The 16,734-nt window shown below is 43.3% G+C and overlaps 1 protein-coding gene across 1 annotated transcript in view; it reads left to right on the top strand.

Moving 5' to 3' along the window:
* plekhh3 (pleckstrin homology, MyTH4 and FERM domain containing H3) overlaps window positions 1-16,734 on the top strand; it is a 44,642-nt gene that overhangs the window by 24,171 nt on the left and 3,737 nt on the right. Inside the window, exons 4-12 of the mRNA XM_084745105.1 lie at window positions 2,441-2,623; window positions 5,475-5,632; window positions 8,898-9,021; window positions 9,600-9,897; window positions 13,090-13,297; window positions 14,279-14,406; window positions 15,336-15,456; window positions 15,898-16,386; window positions 16,473-16,664. Coding sequence (XP_084601231.1) covers window positions 2,441-2,623; window positions 5,475-5,632; window positions 8,898-9,021; window positions 9,600-9,897; window positions 13,090-13,297; window positions 14,279-14,406; window positions 15,336-15,456; window positions 15,898-16,386; window positions 16,473-16,664 — 1,901 coding nt within the window. The remainder of the gene's footprint in view (window positions 1-2,440; window positions 2,624-5,474; window positions 5,633-8,897; window positions 9,022-9,599; window positions 9,898-13,089; window positions 13,298-14,278; window positions 14,407-15,335; window positions 15,457-15,897; window positions 16,387-16,472; window positions 16,665-16,734) is intronic.

The raw sequence follows: 16,734 nt of genomic DNA, 5'->3' as shown, positions 1-16,734 counted from the left end.
TGTTTTTAAATCGCTGAATGGTCTTGTCCCTTCTTACTTACTGTATCTGACATAATCACTCCTTACACACCCTGCCCGTAACCTTAGATCTGTTAGCCAGCTTTTGTACTCAGTACCCAGGGCAAGACTTGAGACAGAGGGTATTAGGGCTTTTGCCATAAGGGCTCCACAACTCTGGAGTAACCGTCCATTGAGAATAAGACAAGCTACCTCGATGCCCTCCTTTTAAAAACTATTTTTTATAAACTGTTTTTTAATTAATCTTGTTTGTCTTAAGGTCTTATTCATTTATCTATTCCTAAATTATTGTCTTTTGCATTTAATTTATTTAAATTTATGTATTTTCTGTTTTAATGTCTGTGAAGCACTTTGAGAGTCAGGTGGATTTGTCTGTAAACGCATCAGGACAGCAGATACCAACATTTTGGGAAGGGGAAACAGAGCCACCAGCACACTTTTGTGTATTGCTGTGCTCCACCCCCGCAGATGGTCCAGCCCTGCCGAATTTCGGTCCAGGTGGCGTGTTACAGCCCTCTGCCAGCCTCTCCGTGAGCCCTCTGGATGAACTGTGACCCCCTACCGGGCCTCTTCAATCCTCCTGTCTTTCCCTCCAGGCAGCATCTGGACAGAGCTCTGCCAAACTAGTTTATCTACTTTGAGATTAAATATTTATTAGGAACAATTTGCACACATAGCTGAGGGGGGAGAAGAAGTTCACTGCTGTTTGGGAACAGTGGATCTGGGCTGTTGCAGACTTTCCAAACCCTCAGGACTTTGGGAACAGAACAGTCTTGCATAGTAGAGCCAGGCCTGGCAAGACCAATGGGCATGCCTATGAGCTGGCTGAAGGCATGTCTGCTCTCTTTGTCTCTCTCACACACTCTCTCTCTCTCCTTTTCTCACTCTGTCAACCTCTAAAGTGGTAATTATGTTGGCTGCATGCAGGCTTTAATGCCTATGCCATTAGCTGGCTGTATTTTTATCCCCTAGTATTTACCCCAACAAGGCAGTCACATACAGACTGCAGCAAACTTTATGGACAATTACATGCTTTGGGGATTATTCTTAGTGAAGACAAGGTTTAGTAGCTCATGACGAGCCCACCTACCGTCTAGACCTTTCAACGGATTTCAAGGGATGCTTATCTTGGTGTGTGTTATATAATGCCCCCTTCTAATGTTTTCTCACCAACTGACGTCTTTTTGTATCGTTAAATTAGACAAATTTTCTAAAAAATCACTGCAAAAGAAAAGGTAAAAAAGTCATGCATTCAAAATTTTACTAAATAAAATGTACATAAGTGTTGTAAGCAAAATGCACTTGTAACAAAACTAAAAGTACTTAGTATGGCTCCTTTCATGGTGTTATATTCTGTTTTTATCAGTATGTGGAGCCAGTTTTAGATACTGAATATAATACTGGGTAGATTATAGTACTGCATTATAACATATGTCATTTTATTTATTATTAGTAGTTATGTTTTATTAGAAGAAAAAATAAATACATAAAAGCTAAAAATATTACTAATGGTGAAGACAAATTAAATTCTTCTTGATTAACAACTTGTACATGTATTGGACAGATTATTAGCTGTAATCGAGACCAAAACTGGGTTAATGGCATGATGTATTGAGCTCATGCTGGCATGTAACTCTGCAGGTAAATTTAGAAATCTACTAGTTGATTCATTGTTTTGTCTCTTAAAGTGTTAGCGCTGTTGGATTCGGGCTTGTGGCACTCACGTGTGTAGCTAATAGGCTGAGAGAAGGCCCTCATTTGCATAATTTCCCATGATGCACTGTGGCAAATTTTAAGTTTCTGTGTTCTAAAATGCAAATGTTATCATTTGTAATGTATGCATTCAGAACATATGCTGGTATTTGTCATTTCTGTGCTGGTTTATTGTTGCACCATGAGTGAGGTGCATTTCGTAACTCCAGCTGTATGTAGGAAAGATGTAGAAATTTGAAATGTAAATGCAGACTGGAACCCTGCTTGGTCTAAGTTTTACAAACAGAAAAAACACGGTGTCGTTGAAGTTAGATAGGAATGCTGATTGGTGTTGAGTCTGTTTCTCAGTGAATGCCTTATGTTGGTATCAGCCTTCAGATCAGTTTCATATCAGATAACAGTCCAAAATATCCTTAACAGCGTCTATTGTCAGAGCCCATGATGATACCTTTTCCTGTTTTATCCAGTCAGCAGTCCAGACCTCAAGTATATTTGGTTTTCTACAATGTAAGACAAGAAAAAGCAGCAGTTTCTCACATTTAAGAATTTGGAATCATCAAATGTTTGGCATTTTTCCTTTATAAATGACTTTAACCACAAATCTGTTATCACAATAGTTGCTAACTTATTGTGTGACTAATTTTCTAAATTTCTACTGTTTTATTTCATTTTGAAGTTGCCATGTGACACGTGTGTATCTTATTTACAGGGTGGCTGTTGCGGGAGGTGCGAGGCAACTGGATCAAGCAGCGACGGTACTGGTTCGTACTGAGCCAAGACTCCCTCGACTACTACAGCGGGCCAGAGAAAGGAGCCCGCAGACTGGGCACGCTGGTCCTCACCAACCTCTGCTCTGTCATCTGGCCAGACAAGCAGACATACAAAGAGACGGGTGAGGAGCGCTCAGACGGGTTGATGCATAGCTGACTCACGCACATGTACCGTATACTTGCCCGTAATCTCTGTAGAATCCAGTAAGACCTGTGTTAATTCCCTACGTGGACTCTTAGGAAGCTGCTCTGGGTTTTTTGATACGTGAGTGACGTCTTGTGGTCCCTTTTCCTTTCCCATGAGTGCTGTAATTCTGACTAAGTTTGGGAAGCCCCAGCGGTGTCTGCTCCAAAACATGGCCAAAGGTTGGTCTAGAAACCTCACGTATGAGTAATCAGCAGGGGCATTTCTAGTGTGAACGAAACAAAAGCCATAGAGAATAAGAGGAAAGTTTTTACTAAACGGGAAGAGACACAGGGATGACTTGTGCTTTTCAAGTGTTTGTATTACTCACACGTTTCCCTCCGTCTATGTCTAAGTGCATGTCCATCAAAGAAGGGTTTTATGTCCTGCTGACCTCACCAAGCCACTTACAATATCCAGACCATTGTATAAACCCAAACCAGAGCGTAATTCTTACAAACTCAGTATGTCAGGGGACTTTTCTAGACAGAAGTGCACTTTGAGGCTTTGTCACAAACTCTATTGGCTGTTTTGCTACTGAACACGTTTGTGTTCCTCCCACACCAGTGAGAAATTTGTTGCATTAAATATTAACTTCCTCCTGTGTTTTTTCTGGTTGACACCATGAAATATTAGTTCCCTGTTAGGGCGTCATTGACCCTTTACAAGTTCTGTATTTTTCAACTTAGACCCTATTTTCCCCTTTTTTTCATGTTTAAGTGACTAATGATGACAATAACTTTTGAAACTGATCCAGTATTGAGGGAGACCACTGCAGCCAGCAGAAGCAAAACTAAGCTACTACGTAATCCTTAAGTGCAACTGTGCAGTGTTAAAGTACGCCCACTAAATGTGTTTTTTTGCCACTGACAGGCTCAGATTGTTATTCTTAGTGTCTGACAACATTAAGGAAAGGAGATACACAGATAGACCTTTTATTAAAGAGAACGATATGGTTTGTTTAAGCAGAAACAGTCATTTTATTGTCGTCATCTTCATTCAAACTTGTAAGAAACATAATAAAACTCACCAAAAACATCTCAGTTCATCTTTCCACTGCTCCAATCACCAACACTGGTTGTTTGGCCTAAATAAACCCTCAATTCACCGCATTTGATGTGAAAATATCAGGAGAGGATAGCGGGGTAGAAACGGCGTGTACAGCCAGAATATTTTCACATCTAATGTGGTGAATTAAGGGTTTATTTAGGCCAAACAACCAGAGTTGGTGATTGTTGGAGCAGTGAAAAGATGAACCAAGATGTTTTTGGTGAATTTTATTTTGGTTCTGTCGAATTTGAATGAGGTGTGTTTTACGATGGTAAAATAACTGTTACTGGAAAGAGAGTTTGGATGTGTCTGGTGAGACTCAACAAAAGCTGTTTCTGGATAAACAAAACATATCTTACTCTCTAAGAACGGTGTAGGTCTGTAGTGATCCTTTCCATTATGTTGTCAGACAGAAAAATAGGAAAATAGGGTTGGAAAATACCAAACAGGTTCAAAGTGGGCAGCGGCAATAGCACCATGTCATAATCTCATTTGTAAAACCTCTTAGTTTGGGGTTTGTTCTTCACCAAGAATCTAAACAAAGAAGGATGTGGTGCCAAGTCACGTAGCAGGAAAGCCTGATAACAGCCGCGGGGCTGCAGATCAGGCCGGGCTGCCTGGGGTACGTCTAATACTTCCTCTGCACAAGGAGGAAGCACGCCTTTTTTTCACTTTTATTGCAGGTTGTCCAAGAGGAGACTCACTCAGGGGTATAACACTTGTGTCCTAACTCATCTGTAGAATAACTGTTCTTGTTTGGTTTTGGCGTGGCCTGAGGTTCCTCTCAGGCTTGACCTTTGATCTCCAGTGAAACCGAGAGAGGAAGTCAGGGAGAGAGTCATGACACATATGCCGGGTGTCCCGTGCACAGAACATTTCACTTTTCTCTTCCCCATTTACTGAAATTACACTGTCAGCTGAGCAATGCATTTTTCAGTTTTCATTGTTGTATCATTTTGAAAAAGCACTACTGGTCATCCCTTCAAAATTGTCAAGTTATCAATAAGTATTGAGGAATTTGGTCAAAAACATTGAACATGATATTTGATATTTAATATTTAGTTTATAGCATTTCAAATCTTCCATCTATGATTATTAAATGCAAATAAAAGGACCCCAAGATTCATCCCATCGTAGAGTAAAACCCAGAAAAAAACTGTCCTGACCAGAATGAAAATAACTATAGACTGCTCCAAAATAAAAGGAACAATGTACCATAATTTGATTTACATACAATACAGTTTTGAGACAGGCAATATGGCCTTAAAAATATATTCTATGTGATAATCTGTGATGGTGATAATCTGAAAAATATCTCTGCTTTAGAATAGTCATCGAGCTCTCCTTGCAGGATTTCTGGGGCTTCTGCTTGAGGTGGCAACATTAGTTGTTGTATTGCCCCCTTTTGCTCTTACCATCCACTGGCATGTGTTAGATATTACGGTGGTTTATTGCACATCTGATATCTTGTCACCAAACCACTTCAGTACTGCCGAGGTCGCTTCCCTTTTTGGAAATAACGCCACCACTGTGGAACTATTAGCAACATTACTTTAATTTTCAGCCATGCTCGTTGCTGTGTGTAACAGTATAACATCACTCTGTCCACAGGATTTAATAATGGCGTGTACTTTTAATCATGACGAGCATTATGACAATATATCATGAACAGAAAATGGTACACCCTGAATGGTGAATGACTTTTAACTGAATTATTCTGTTTTTGTGTTTTTTTTCAGGCTACTGGAGCATCACAGTATATGGGCGGAAGCACTGCTACAGGCTGTACACCAAGCACTTCAACGAAGCAGTGCACTGGGCTTGTGCCATCCAGAAGATCATTGATACCAAAGCACCAGTGGAAACGCCGACACAGCTCCTGATTCGAGACATCGAGGTGGGTCACACACAAACATATATACGCAGTTGCCGTTGCTCACTCAGCTCTGTTGCCATGGAGTCCAAAGTTTCCTCAGCCTGCCTTTTTCTCTTTTGGATTTTATTCCACCACCACACTGGGACGGGGCATAATAACAGACCTGAAGCAGAGGCGTAATTTCAAAATAAAGGTATTCCCACTTATTGAGTGCTTGGAAAATGTGGATTACTGGGATGTGAATGGATGCCTTTTGCTTCACCTTCTCACGTGGAGGGAGACTGGACTGCATTTATAAGGCACAGACATATTTTTAGACCAAGGGTTGCTAGAGACCACAGTCTACTGGAATCTCATTGAGCAGACGGATGACTCGTCTTGCATCAGTCTGCCCCTGGGGTGAAGAAAGGGGCAGTTTTGGCAGAGGAGGTGGAGGAGGGCTTGGCGTGAAGCAGCAGGGCCAGATAAGCAGTCCTTTGCCTGGCCTCCTGTCTCCGTAATCTCCCAACGAGAGTCTCTAATCTCAAAGAAAGTGGTTAATCTGCTTGCCTCCGTCTGCCCCTGTCTGCGTCGCCAGGAGGGGCCAGACTTATATTCTGGAGGAGCAGAGGGGGCCTGCTTGAGACGTGCTCCTCGCTCATTGTTTTGCATTTTCCCCCCTGAAGACTCGTCCTCTTAATCTCTCTCTCCCAGTCTGTTGCTTCCTCTCCAGCTCACCTTTACACACAGGCACACTTTCTCGAATAGGCGAGGTATTTTCCATCCTGAGTGTGAGGTTAGGACTGCTGCTGCAAAAATCAAAGAGAGAATGAACAGAAGAGGCTTTGAGTGAACAGGCCGGCTCACTTATCTTTAAAGCATAGATTCATGTTTTAGCCTCAAACACAAGAAAGAGCAGGGATTGCAGCCTTGGACCTTCAACCAGATGTCATGTGAGAAAGACAGAAAAATGAAAAGAGGATCTGAAGAACGGATTAGATGGATGAAGTGCTCTGCCTTAAAGGGACAGTTCACCCCCAAATCAAAAAGACATGTTTTCCCTTCTACCTGTAGATGTCTGCTTTCTCTCTAATATAATCAAACTAGATGGCACTCAACTTGTGGTGCTCAAAGTGCAGAAAAAATACACTCTGCAGCGATGTCTCTTTCTAGAAATCATGACCTGGTTACCCCAGGTAATCCACAGACCTTGTTGTGAGCAGTTTGATGTAGGAACTATTTTTGCCAACTGTATGACCGCACAGAAGGAAGTGTGCGTCTGCTCATGGACAAGATGTCACACCTCAGTCGAGGAGGATGCAATTCATGTTTGCTTCCTTCTTCGTGGTGATGCACTTGACGTTCGGTAGAAAGAAAAATGTTCCTACATAAAACAGCTCACAACAAAGATTATCTTGAGCAACTGGGTCATGATTTCTGGAAATGTATTTTTTGGATCTTTGAGCACCACAAGCCAAGGGTAATCTAATTCCATTATATTTGAGAGAATTAAATCTGCCACACATTACTTTTAAAGGATAATTCTGGGTTATTACACCTTGGGGCAGATTATTATTCCTGTCTGTAATAACACTGTATTCGCCAAGAAATACAAACAGAGGATTTACAGGTCAAACTTACTTGCAAAAGAAAATGCAAGAAAATTGTTAAATTATTGCCTAAACTGGTTGTTGTAAACATCTGTCAGTTAATCCACAGACTTCCTGGCTCAACTCTGACCTACTGTACTTACAGTAGCTGTGGAAACACAAGTTTCTGTGTTTTCCTGTGTAATGACGGATTACTAGTGATATTAAGTGTTGGTTTCACTTCCAAATAAAGTGGTTTAGATAATCTAGCAAATCTCCTGACTTGTTTATGATTTCTTTTCAATCACATGCATGTCTTGCTTCCGCTGATCTTGACAAAATCTGCTGATTGGCACCCATAACATTCAGTAATTACCACATTATATCCGTTGACTATAAATAAAGATGGATGCTGCCTCTCCACTTCCTCCCACTGTTCAAAAATGAAAATGAAGTACTGCCATGAGAATGACCAGATCCCAACAAACCAAATGTGGGATAAAGAACGTCCTTGTGTGGGACAATGTGGGACACATTACCAATGCTGAGAGGTAGTCTAACATTTTGATTTTAAAAAGATAAACGTTTCTCTTCTGCCCCTTAGGTCGTAACTTCTCTATCATTTGCCCTCTGGTCAATTCAGTAGCACACAATAGACAATAGAAGTTTGGAACAAGTAGTTTCCCTATCTGTGTTGTAGCTGCATTTCCTTTTCTTTGTGGTCCTTTTTAATCATATTCCGCCTAAATCTGCAGAGCTTGTGACTTCACGGTGACAGACAATTTTCCCCGTTGGGTGTAGGCAGCAAAGACGGTGACAGGTTAACCTGCATTTGACCCACATTCGCGCAGTTTGAGTGATAATCAAACACAGTGCTGTGATGACACTTTTTCGACAGCCACTGTATAAAAGCTAGATTTCAGAAAGCGTATGTGGGACATGGGACAAGGGATAAAAACGCTTGTGAAGTTGAGAGGCTTGTCATAGAAACATCAGGGCCGCCATGTTTTTGGATATGCGAAAGTCAGGAAGACCGACTCAGGGCTATCGGCTTCTTAGATTGCCATGTATGCAGTATATGACCATCATGGATGCTGTGCTGTATCCCGCTGCACATGGTCCACAGAGCAGCATCTCATTCCCACATTTCAAACAGACAGGCCTGTCACCAGTGTGCACCAAACACTTCAGAAGAATGTGTCAACTTTGCCCCACTAAGGAGGGGTGAAAGCGGGCTTGTCTTGTAGCCAGAGAGAAAGGGTGGCTGGTTTGGAGGGGGTTGCAGGAGAGGCAGGAGAGAGCCAGAGCAGTGGCAACGTTACTAATGAGCAACAGGTGCTGGAGGGCAGCAGCATGGAAGCCATCTGTACCGCTGGAAGGCATCTATCCACATAGGCAGCGAAAGACACAAACACACGCACACTAAACTCATTGACACCAGTGGATAAAATATAACGTGTCAGTCATGCTGGTGTGGTTTGCTGGGTCATCACTTGACCTTCCTGCTGCTTTGAAAGCTGCCAGAGCTGAATTGTGACTCTGGTCAAGTCGACCCCGCTCACCCCTGACAGGCAAACAGACACACTCAATCACCCACTCAGCAACTTGCTTCCAGGTTAGCTGCGGGCATATTGAAAGCACATGAAAGTTTGTTCTTTACTGTCTATGTTTACTGATGTTATCCTCGCTTTTTTTTTTTTTTCACTTGTGTGCTTTAGGAGAATAAATTCCACCCTGAGGTTGTGGAGCACATCTACCAGCACAATCCCATACTGAAGTACACCCAGGGCCCCCTGTATGCTCCTCTGCTGCCCTTCCCCTACGGCAGCCTGGAGCACACATGTAAGTAGTTCACATGCACACGCCATGATACATTACCATACCATCAGTGTGTGAAGTAACTTACAAAGTTACTGCCATAAAAAAAAAACTTTTTACATTACATTACAATGTTACCTACAGAGAAGAGTGCCTTTGCATTACCTAAAATAAAAACCACTTGTGCAAACCGACCACTCAAGCCTGTGTGTTTGTACAGTCACCATTTTCTGTAACTACTGATGACGGATGAAGGGCTGCTGGAAAGCAGCAGTGTAATCTCTGTGATCACTGTGTTATTTCAATTGCTCAGAGGCAGCATTTAACACAATGCAATGCAGGTCCCTATGAGGATGACCTTTCTTGGCTTCACTGTTATTAAAACAAGTGCAAACATGAGGACAAAGGGCTAAAAAAAGACAGTAAGAGCAGTATATGCATTTTTGTATTGCGGCTTAAACATCAGCTGCAATTCAGTGATGTTTACATAACAGAATGTGAGCAGCATACAGATTTCCTGAAGAGGTACAAAAATAGAGAAAAGAAAAAAGAAATCAAAGTGTAACACAATCTTGCTCTGCTCTTCTTCCTCCTCTCGTCAGACCACAGCGGGAAAGGTTACGGTTCGGTGCGCGAGGAGGCCGTGAAGCTCTTCAACTGCCTGCAGCAGCTGGAGTCGGCACGGGAGCCTGTGCCCATCATCCAGGGCGTGCTGCAGACCTGCTTGGACCTGCGGCCCCTCCGCGACGAGGTCTACTGCCAGCTAGTGAAGCAGACCAGCTACACGCCCGCCCCGTACACTGCCGCGCACCTCCGCTACTGGCAGCTCCTCACCTGCATGAGCTGCACCTTCCTGCCCGGGCCCACCGTGCTCAAGTACCTGCGATTCCACCTCAAGAGGTGAGACTCACACAAAGGATACTCGAGCGTTGAGGAGGTGATACAGCTGACTTAAAGGGGTAGTTCCTGTTATTTGAAGTGGGGTTGTATGAGGTTGTATTACCAACAAAAATGCATGCCCCCAGTTTGGAGGAGCAGCAGGAGTAACTGTGTAGGAAGCTAAGTATAAGTACCTCATAAAAAACTGAACTATCCCTCTATTAAAGAATTGATTAACATTAAATGCTGGTCACAAATTCAAAGCTGAATATAGCCTTATAAGTTTATTCATAAGGTTAAAACCCTTGAGATGAAGTATGTTGTTTTCGAAGGGGTCCTGAACTTGAGAGATTTATGTTATTACTGTATAGTTTGGAAAATTCAGGTTGGATTTATTCATGTTAGATTTAGCGTAAATAAATCCTGCAGACTGGAGAAGGCTGTTCACGTCATTTCCTGCTCGTAATTTCAAATGGAAAACATGGGGTTTTACTTGTTTTCACTGGCTCTGATGTGTCCCATTGGGAAACATGGCTTGTGGAAAACACTACAGCAAATCCAGCAATGTTGACTGTTGAAGGTGATAGAAACCAGATTTGTCAGTTAACAGTAATATTGCGGTGTCTATTTTATATTCCTTAAGAAATGCCATCCCAGTCCCATAAGGGCACGTGTACACAAAGCGTTTTTTCTGGCAGAAAGGCAGTGGCTACAGAGCACATATTCCTATATATCCTCTGAATATTCCTATAACCACTGTTGTTGCTCAGTTTAGCATCGTCCCTTTGGTTTTTCTTATCTGTTTGTTTGAACTTGCATGCTTGCAGCTAGTTAAGCACATTTATTTCCTATAAATTCTTCACAATGAAAGTTCCTTGATATTTTGTTTTATTGTTGTGCAGCAAAATCAGGAAATGTTTGGTTTTCATCAACAGTAACTTAACATGACTCCTATCAGCTGAAAGTGAACATGAAACAGCAAAACTTATAAAGTTTAAACCACAGAGATTCAGTTTTAGGCTACAAAAGTACTGAGAGCTGAACATATGTTAACCTCGCAAGGCAGTTGGATTCACGAGATCACACGAGAATCCATCTTGCCAGGCTTGAGGTTGTGTGTTTGTGTCCGCAACAAAAGTAGGGCAGGCAATCAGCGTCCAAGGAAGGACCACTGGCAGCTACAGGTGTGGTTTAAGGTGGGACGACAGTGAGAAGCGTCCATGGAAGTGAATCTGCCTCGAACACATAATGGCCGCTTATAAAGTTAGCCTATGTAGATGTCTAGATGTGATAGACAGATGTTTCATGCAATCACCTGCGTGCAGTGTTTTTTTTCCAAAGAAACTTCCCAGATGGCTTTTCGTAGCGTGTCAGGGTAGAACACACAGACACTTTAAAAACGTATTTTTCTTTGAGCTGAGACAAACAAATTTTTTTTGGTTTCTAGATTGATGAGTCCAAATCTAATATATGATTGGTAGCCTAAAAAAAAAAAAAACAACACCAGCGCCTTCCTGGAAAGTTGAGTGATTTTCAACCAGAGGCGCTTGGAGCTGCCACATGAAAAAAGGAGCACTCTGAGCTTTCTAGGTGGCCGCACACTGCCACAGACTGTCTCCTCATTCACCCAAAAAAAATGCTGTGTGGACATGAGACCTAAAAATGGTGCATCAGAGCAGGAGTCGGTTGTTGGTCATGAGCGAGCATGTGAGGGAGAACATAACAGGTTGAATGCTGGAAAATGAAGGTGAACCAGTGGCGTGTAGTAGCAGGGAAAACACAGGGTCTAGACGGTGGACACAAAGCAGGCGCCAGCACCGCTGACCACCAGTTTAGATATAGTAGCCTGATATGCCTTCACATTGTTAGCGTGTTCCCTCAGACAGATCCAGTGTTTTAGAGCTGGATTTGCAGGTCTGAATTAGCCCCTCTGTCAAGCATGCTAATCTAAGTTATTAGCAGTGCTAATCTCCTGCTCTAGATTTTCTGTCTAACACCATGCCATCAAACCACTACAGTTTTCTATCTATATGTCTGTGCTGGGAATCACCCTCTAGCTAATGGAACAGTTGCATGCAATGTCGATTCACAATAACGCCGTGGAACTGGCTGCCTGTGTGTTTTGATACGTCTTGCCGTCGCTCTCACGCACTCTCACTCTGTGGATCAGTGCTGAGGCTGCAGCTGGGCAGAGCTAAGACTGGAGCTGGGCAGTGGGCCCAGAAACCCTCCTCCACTCCCCCAGTGCCCTGAGAAACCCCCAGGGGGAATGTCTGCTGTCAGAGAGAATAGGCCAGGAGAAAGAAAGCAGAGGAGGAGGAGGGGGCAAGAAAGGAGGAAAGAGGGTGAAGAGAGGAGCATATAGGAAGGATCACATAGACTCAGTGGAACATTCCTAATTATGTTTCAGCAGGACAAATCCCACCCTGTGGACATATAGTTATGAGAGAGCAAGACATGGGGAGGGAATGAGAGGGCCTCTCTCTGTCTGGCAGAATATTTGAGGCCCTCTTGTTCGCCTCACTCTGTCCTCCGTTTTGTGTATTTTGGGACGAACATCGCGGTATAATTGTTTCCTTCCTATTTTTCCCCTCTGTGTTTACACAGGGCTGAGCTCATAACTCCCTTCAGGTTGTATTTCACACCTTTCACACTCCGCAAAGTGTGAGAGACTTCAGGCTCCAGCTGGAGTGTGTTGTCTGCTGTCTTTGTGTCCCTTTTTAAAACAACGGCACACACACACACACACTCTCACCTAACACTCCTGGACACTCCACTGGGAGGAAGTGGCAGGTCACTCTGGTTCACAGGAGCGGAAACACCTTTTCCTGTTTCGTGCGCTACCCAAAGTCAAACATGTTTTCTTTGCCATTTTCCTTTTCTTTGAAGGATTGAGGGATGTTGAGCCTTTTGAGTCCCTAAGAGCTAAAGTGAGAACATTTGTCATTCTTCGCCTCATTGACTTTTGAGCATTGCCAGCCCAAAGAAAATAAAGAACTCGGTTGAATCAAAAGGATGACGCAAAGCCCATAATCATAGCATAACACTTTTCAGACTTTGAGTCACTGTTAACATCAGGAGCATTAACACATTTTCCCTTTTACGTATTGAACATTTTAATTTTGCTGGCAAATATCTAGTAACTCTAAGTTCACACGCGCGCGCACACACACGGTATGTATACACCCGTCTCACTCTCACACTTTCTCGCAGGATCCAGAGCCAGAGTCCTGAGTCTGAGATGGATAACTATGCGTCATTCATCAGCGAGGCACTGGAGAAGACCAAGTGTCGGGAGTGTGTGCCATCCTGGGAGGAGATCCAGATGCTGATGAACCGACAGGAGATGCTGTGCACTGTGCACTATCCTGGCCCCGGGTCCTGCCAGCTCTACATCAGCTCACACACGACTGCCAATGAGGTTTGTCTGTATTTCACTTTACAGCATAACCTTTCTCAATTTTTCAGCTTCTTGCATGTCCCTGTTCAAAACTTTTAGCCCAATCTGGAGTCTAGTAACATTGCTAAGCCATGATAATCACAGGAATTTCATTTCTCCCTTTTCTGTTTTCATCCTTAAAGGGATAGTTCAGATTATTTCAATTGGGATTGTGAGGTACTTGTCCATAGTCAGTGTATTACCTAGGAGTGTAGACACAGAAACTAAGCAGTGTCGTGCTGTGGACAGGATCAGCAGCAAAACATAATTTAGCCAGTTTAAGTGTATAATATTTTAAAGCCACCAGACTCCTTTGACAAAAACAGTCATTTTGCATTGCAGAACACAGGGGCTGCTACTGCTGGCTGAATTGGTTGATTTGTTTGTGTTGTAGTGCAACTTCTCTGTTTTACAGGGTTAGTTCTGATTCACCAGAGTCACACAACAATACAAATAAACTAACCAATGGAGGAAGCAGTAGACCAGCAACATTCATTGCTTAAACTCGTTTTACTGTACACAGCAGTGCTCAACTTCCTACACTGGGACTCCAGCTGCTTCTCCAAACTGGGGGCAGTTTTAGGGAATTATTACTCTAAAAAGTAACAGCGGCAGTAAAACTGTATTTCACACAGTGATGGTTTACTATGATCTGTTGTGCCGCTAAAATAAAATTAACTAAAGAAATACCTCTGCCTGATTTCTTTACTGCTGCTCACTGTAACTTTGTTTGGAAAAATGTAAACACAGACTCATTTAATCTGATTTCAAGGAGAATCTGACCCAGTGACGGGCAACAAGAATAATAGTATCTTCTCTCAGATGGTCTCCTTTGCTTATGTAGGTCAGATAGAGGCATCAGCAATTAATTGAGCCTGATAACAAGTCCTTAAAGTAGCTTTAAAGTTTAAACATTTGTTTGTCAACCGTCTTTTCAACCCACTTCCTCTTGACCCTCCCCAGGTGGTTCGAAGGATGCAGGAGAAGCTCAGCCTGCAAGACAGCAAAAACACGTTTGCACTGTATGAGCAGAATGCACTGTGGGAGCAGCCGATCACAGGCAGCGCTCTGATCGCAGACATCCTGACCAGGTTTGAAAAGCAACTCTCTGTCTTCACCCTGTAAAACAGAGCAGACAGACACACACAAGGAAGTCAGACACAATAAAAACCAAGCAGACAGACATGCTATCAACACCTTGTCTAAGTTTGGCAGGAATCTGAGCTATTTGTCACTCGTTAGATGAATGTGAACAGAGCAGTGGATTGTATATTTATCTTCACTAGTCCAACTCCCATGCAAACGTTATCCAGTATCCTTGATAACTGGTGACCTTGTCTGGTGTTGTTGGTCAAACATGACACCCTGCTGGGAAACTGGACTTGTGTCACTATTCCTGTCAGCAAAGCCAGACAAGGTGAGGCTGATGTCATTTGGTTGTACAAGGCAGAGAGTCTCGAATGAAACGATAAGGGCTCCCGCTGGAATAAAAGGGATGTGTGGGTTTTTTTCTTTTTTTTTGCGTGTGGGCTTCCATGTCCTCACAGAGCTGAATGACAGGGTAAACATGAAACTCATCTGTATGACCCCAATTCCAAAAACGTTGGGACATTGTGTGAAAACTAAACCAAAGCAGAACGCCATGAAAGTGTGTAGGAATTGGGGAAACTAATTATGAAAGTTTTGAAAGTGAATTTCTGTCACATTCTTGCTTGATATATGACTTCACATGCTCAACAGTCATCGTGCTTTATAACGCACCACACATGACAGGTCAGGACTGCAGGCAGGTCAGTCTAGTACCTAGTTCAGTGTCTAGTTTTTACTATGAAGCCACACTGTTGTGACACATGCAGAATGTGTCTTGCAATTGACTGTATGTCAGAAAGGATTTGCAAGTCATTGCATTTTGTTTGTACTTATGTTTTACAGAAAGTCACAACTTTTTTGGAATATTATATATTAGTATATTGTTTTCCCTTGCCAGCTCTCTAACCCTTGCTGTCACTCTTCTGTGCAGCCTCTCCACCAAAGAGTCGGAGTCTAAATCCCAATGGAAACTGTGTTTCAAGCTCTACTGCCTGTTGGATGCTGACAGCATATCAGTGGACAGCATTGAGTATCTCCTCCTCTTTGAGCAGGTAATGGAGCAGAGCACAACTCCTCAAAGGGCAAAGTCCTTCTTTGAGAACGTCTTTGGTTGTGAGTGAACATTTCATTGCTGATAATGAGATATAATTTATTGTCCAGCGGTGATTCATTCCTCGTATTTCATTGGATTATTATGTTTTTACTTAACAATCATTAATGTCTTACGGGCGGTGATTGCCATAAAACACACTGCATAAAAACCATGACTAAGAGCACTGGCTGTAGTGCAGAGAGGGCAAAAGGCAGCCAGCACTGGCTTCATTAGAACATTTTTCCTGAGGACTCCCATAAAAGAGTTATGGGACAAAATAAAACAGGGTGCGGTAGAAAGGATTGATGGCAGGAATGAGGCTGTTACTGACAAATTGTGACTTCTTTTCCTCCTGTTCGGTTTCTTCCTGTTTGTCCTGGATTTGTCCTTGGTTGTGCAGTGCCATGAGATGGTGGTGCGTGGTCAGCTGCCAGCCTGCGAAGAGGACCTGCAGGCCTTAGCCGCCCTGAGGCTTCAGTGTCTGATGGGTGACTTCACCACACACGCCCCCTGCCCGCCTCTGGACGAGCTCTTCCCGGGTCATGTGTTGGAAGCTCGAGTCCTCATGTCCCTTTCTTCACCTCAAGCCCTGCCTCCTTGTCAGGTGGCGGCTCAGGGCTGCCCCACAACGCAGCGTTTCCCGTCGGGCCTCCTGGCAGGGACGCTTTGGAGCCACACAGCTACAGCAGTGCACAAGCAAAAGGTGGAGCAGGACATGCGTCTGCGGAGCAGGCTGAAGGAGGAGTCAGCGGCCGTCATGGGATCCATCTTGGAGCGGTGGAAAGGTCTGTCTGGCTACAGCCGCAGGGACAGTATGGCTGCCTACCTCACAATTGCACGCCAGTGGTCGGGTTTTGGATGCACTCTTTATGAAGTGGACTTTTACATTGTGAGTACTGTGAGGTCACACTTTAGTTTTATTGTTGGACTAACTCTGAGCTTTTCTTACATCTGCTTACCTCTTCCTCCCTGCAGAGTTCAACAGGCAGTTTTTCCCAGAAGTTGTGGTTGGGTGTAGCTGCTACATCCGTGTCTCTGTATCGGCAGGGAGAGGCGGAGGCTTTGGAGTCCTTCCCTTATGGCCAGATCTGTTCCTACGGCGTCTCTGATAGCAACACCTTCAAGATCACAGCTGGGGATCGGGATCTGCTGTTTGAAACCACCAAGGTATTGTGACTCACACCCCAAGGTTAAAGGCTAACTTTGGATTTTTTAATTTTTCTTTTTTCCTGTTTTT

Source organism: Lutjanus erythropterus, chromosome 19 (genome assembly GCF_056507025.1).
Source record: "Lutjanus erythropterus isolate fLutEry1 chromosome 19, fLutEry1.hap2, whole genome shotgun sequence".
Lineage (NCBI taxonomy): Eukaryota > Metazoa > Chordata > Actinopteri > Lutjaniformes > Lutjanidae > Lutjanus > Lutjanus erythropterus.
Note: the sequence above shows the minus strand (reverse complement) of the source record. Positions and strands in the feature narration are given on the sequence as shown.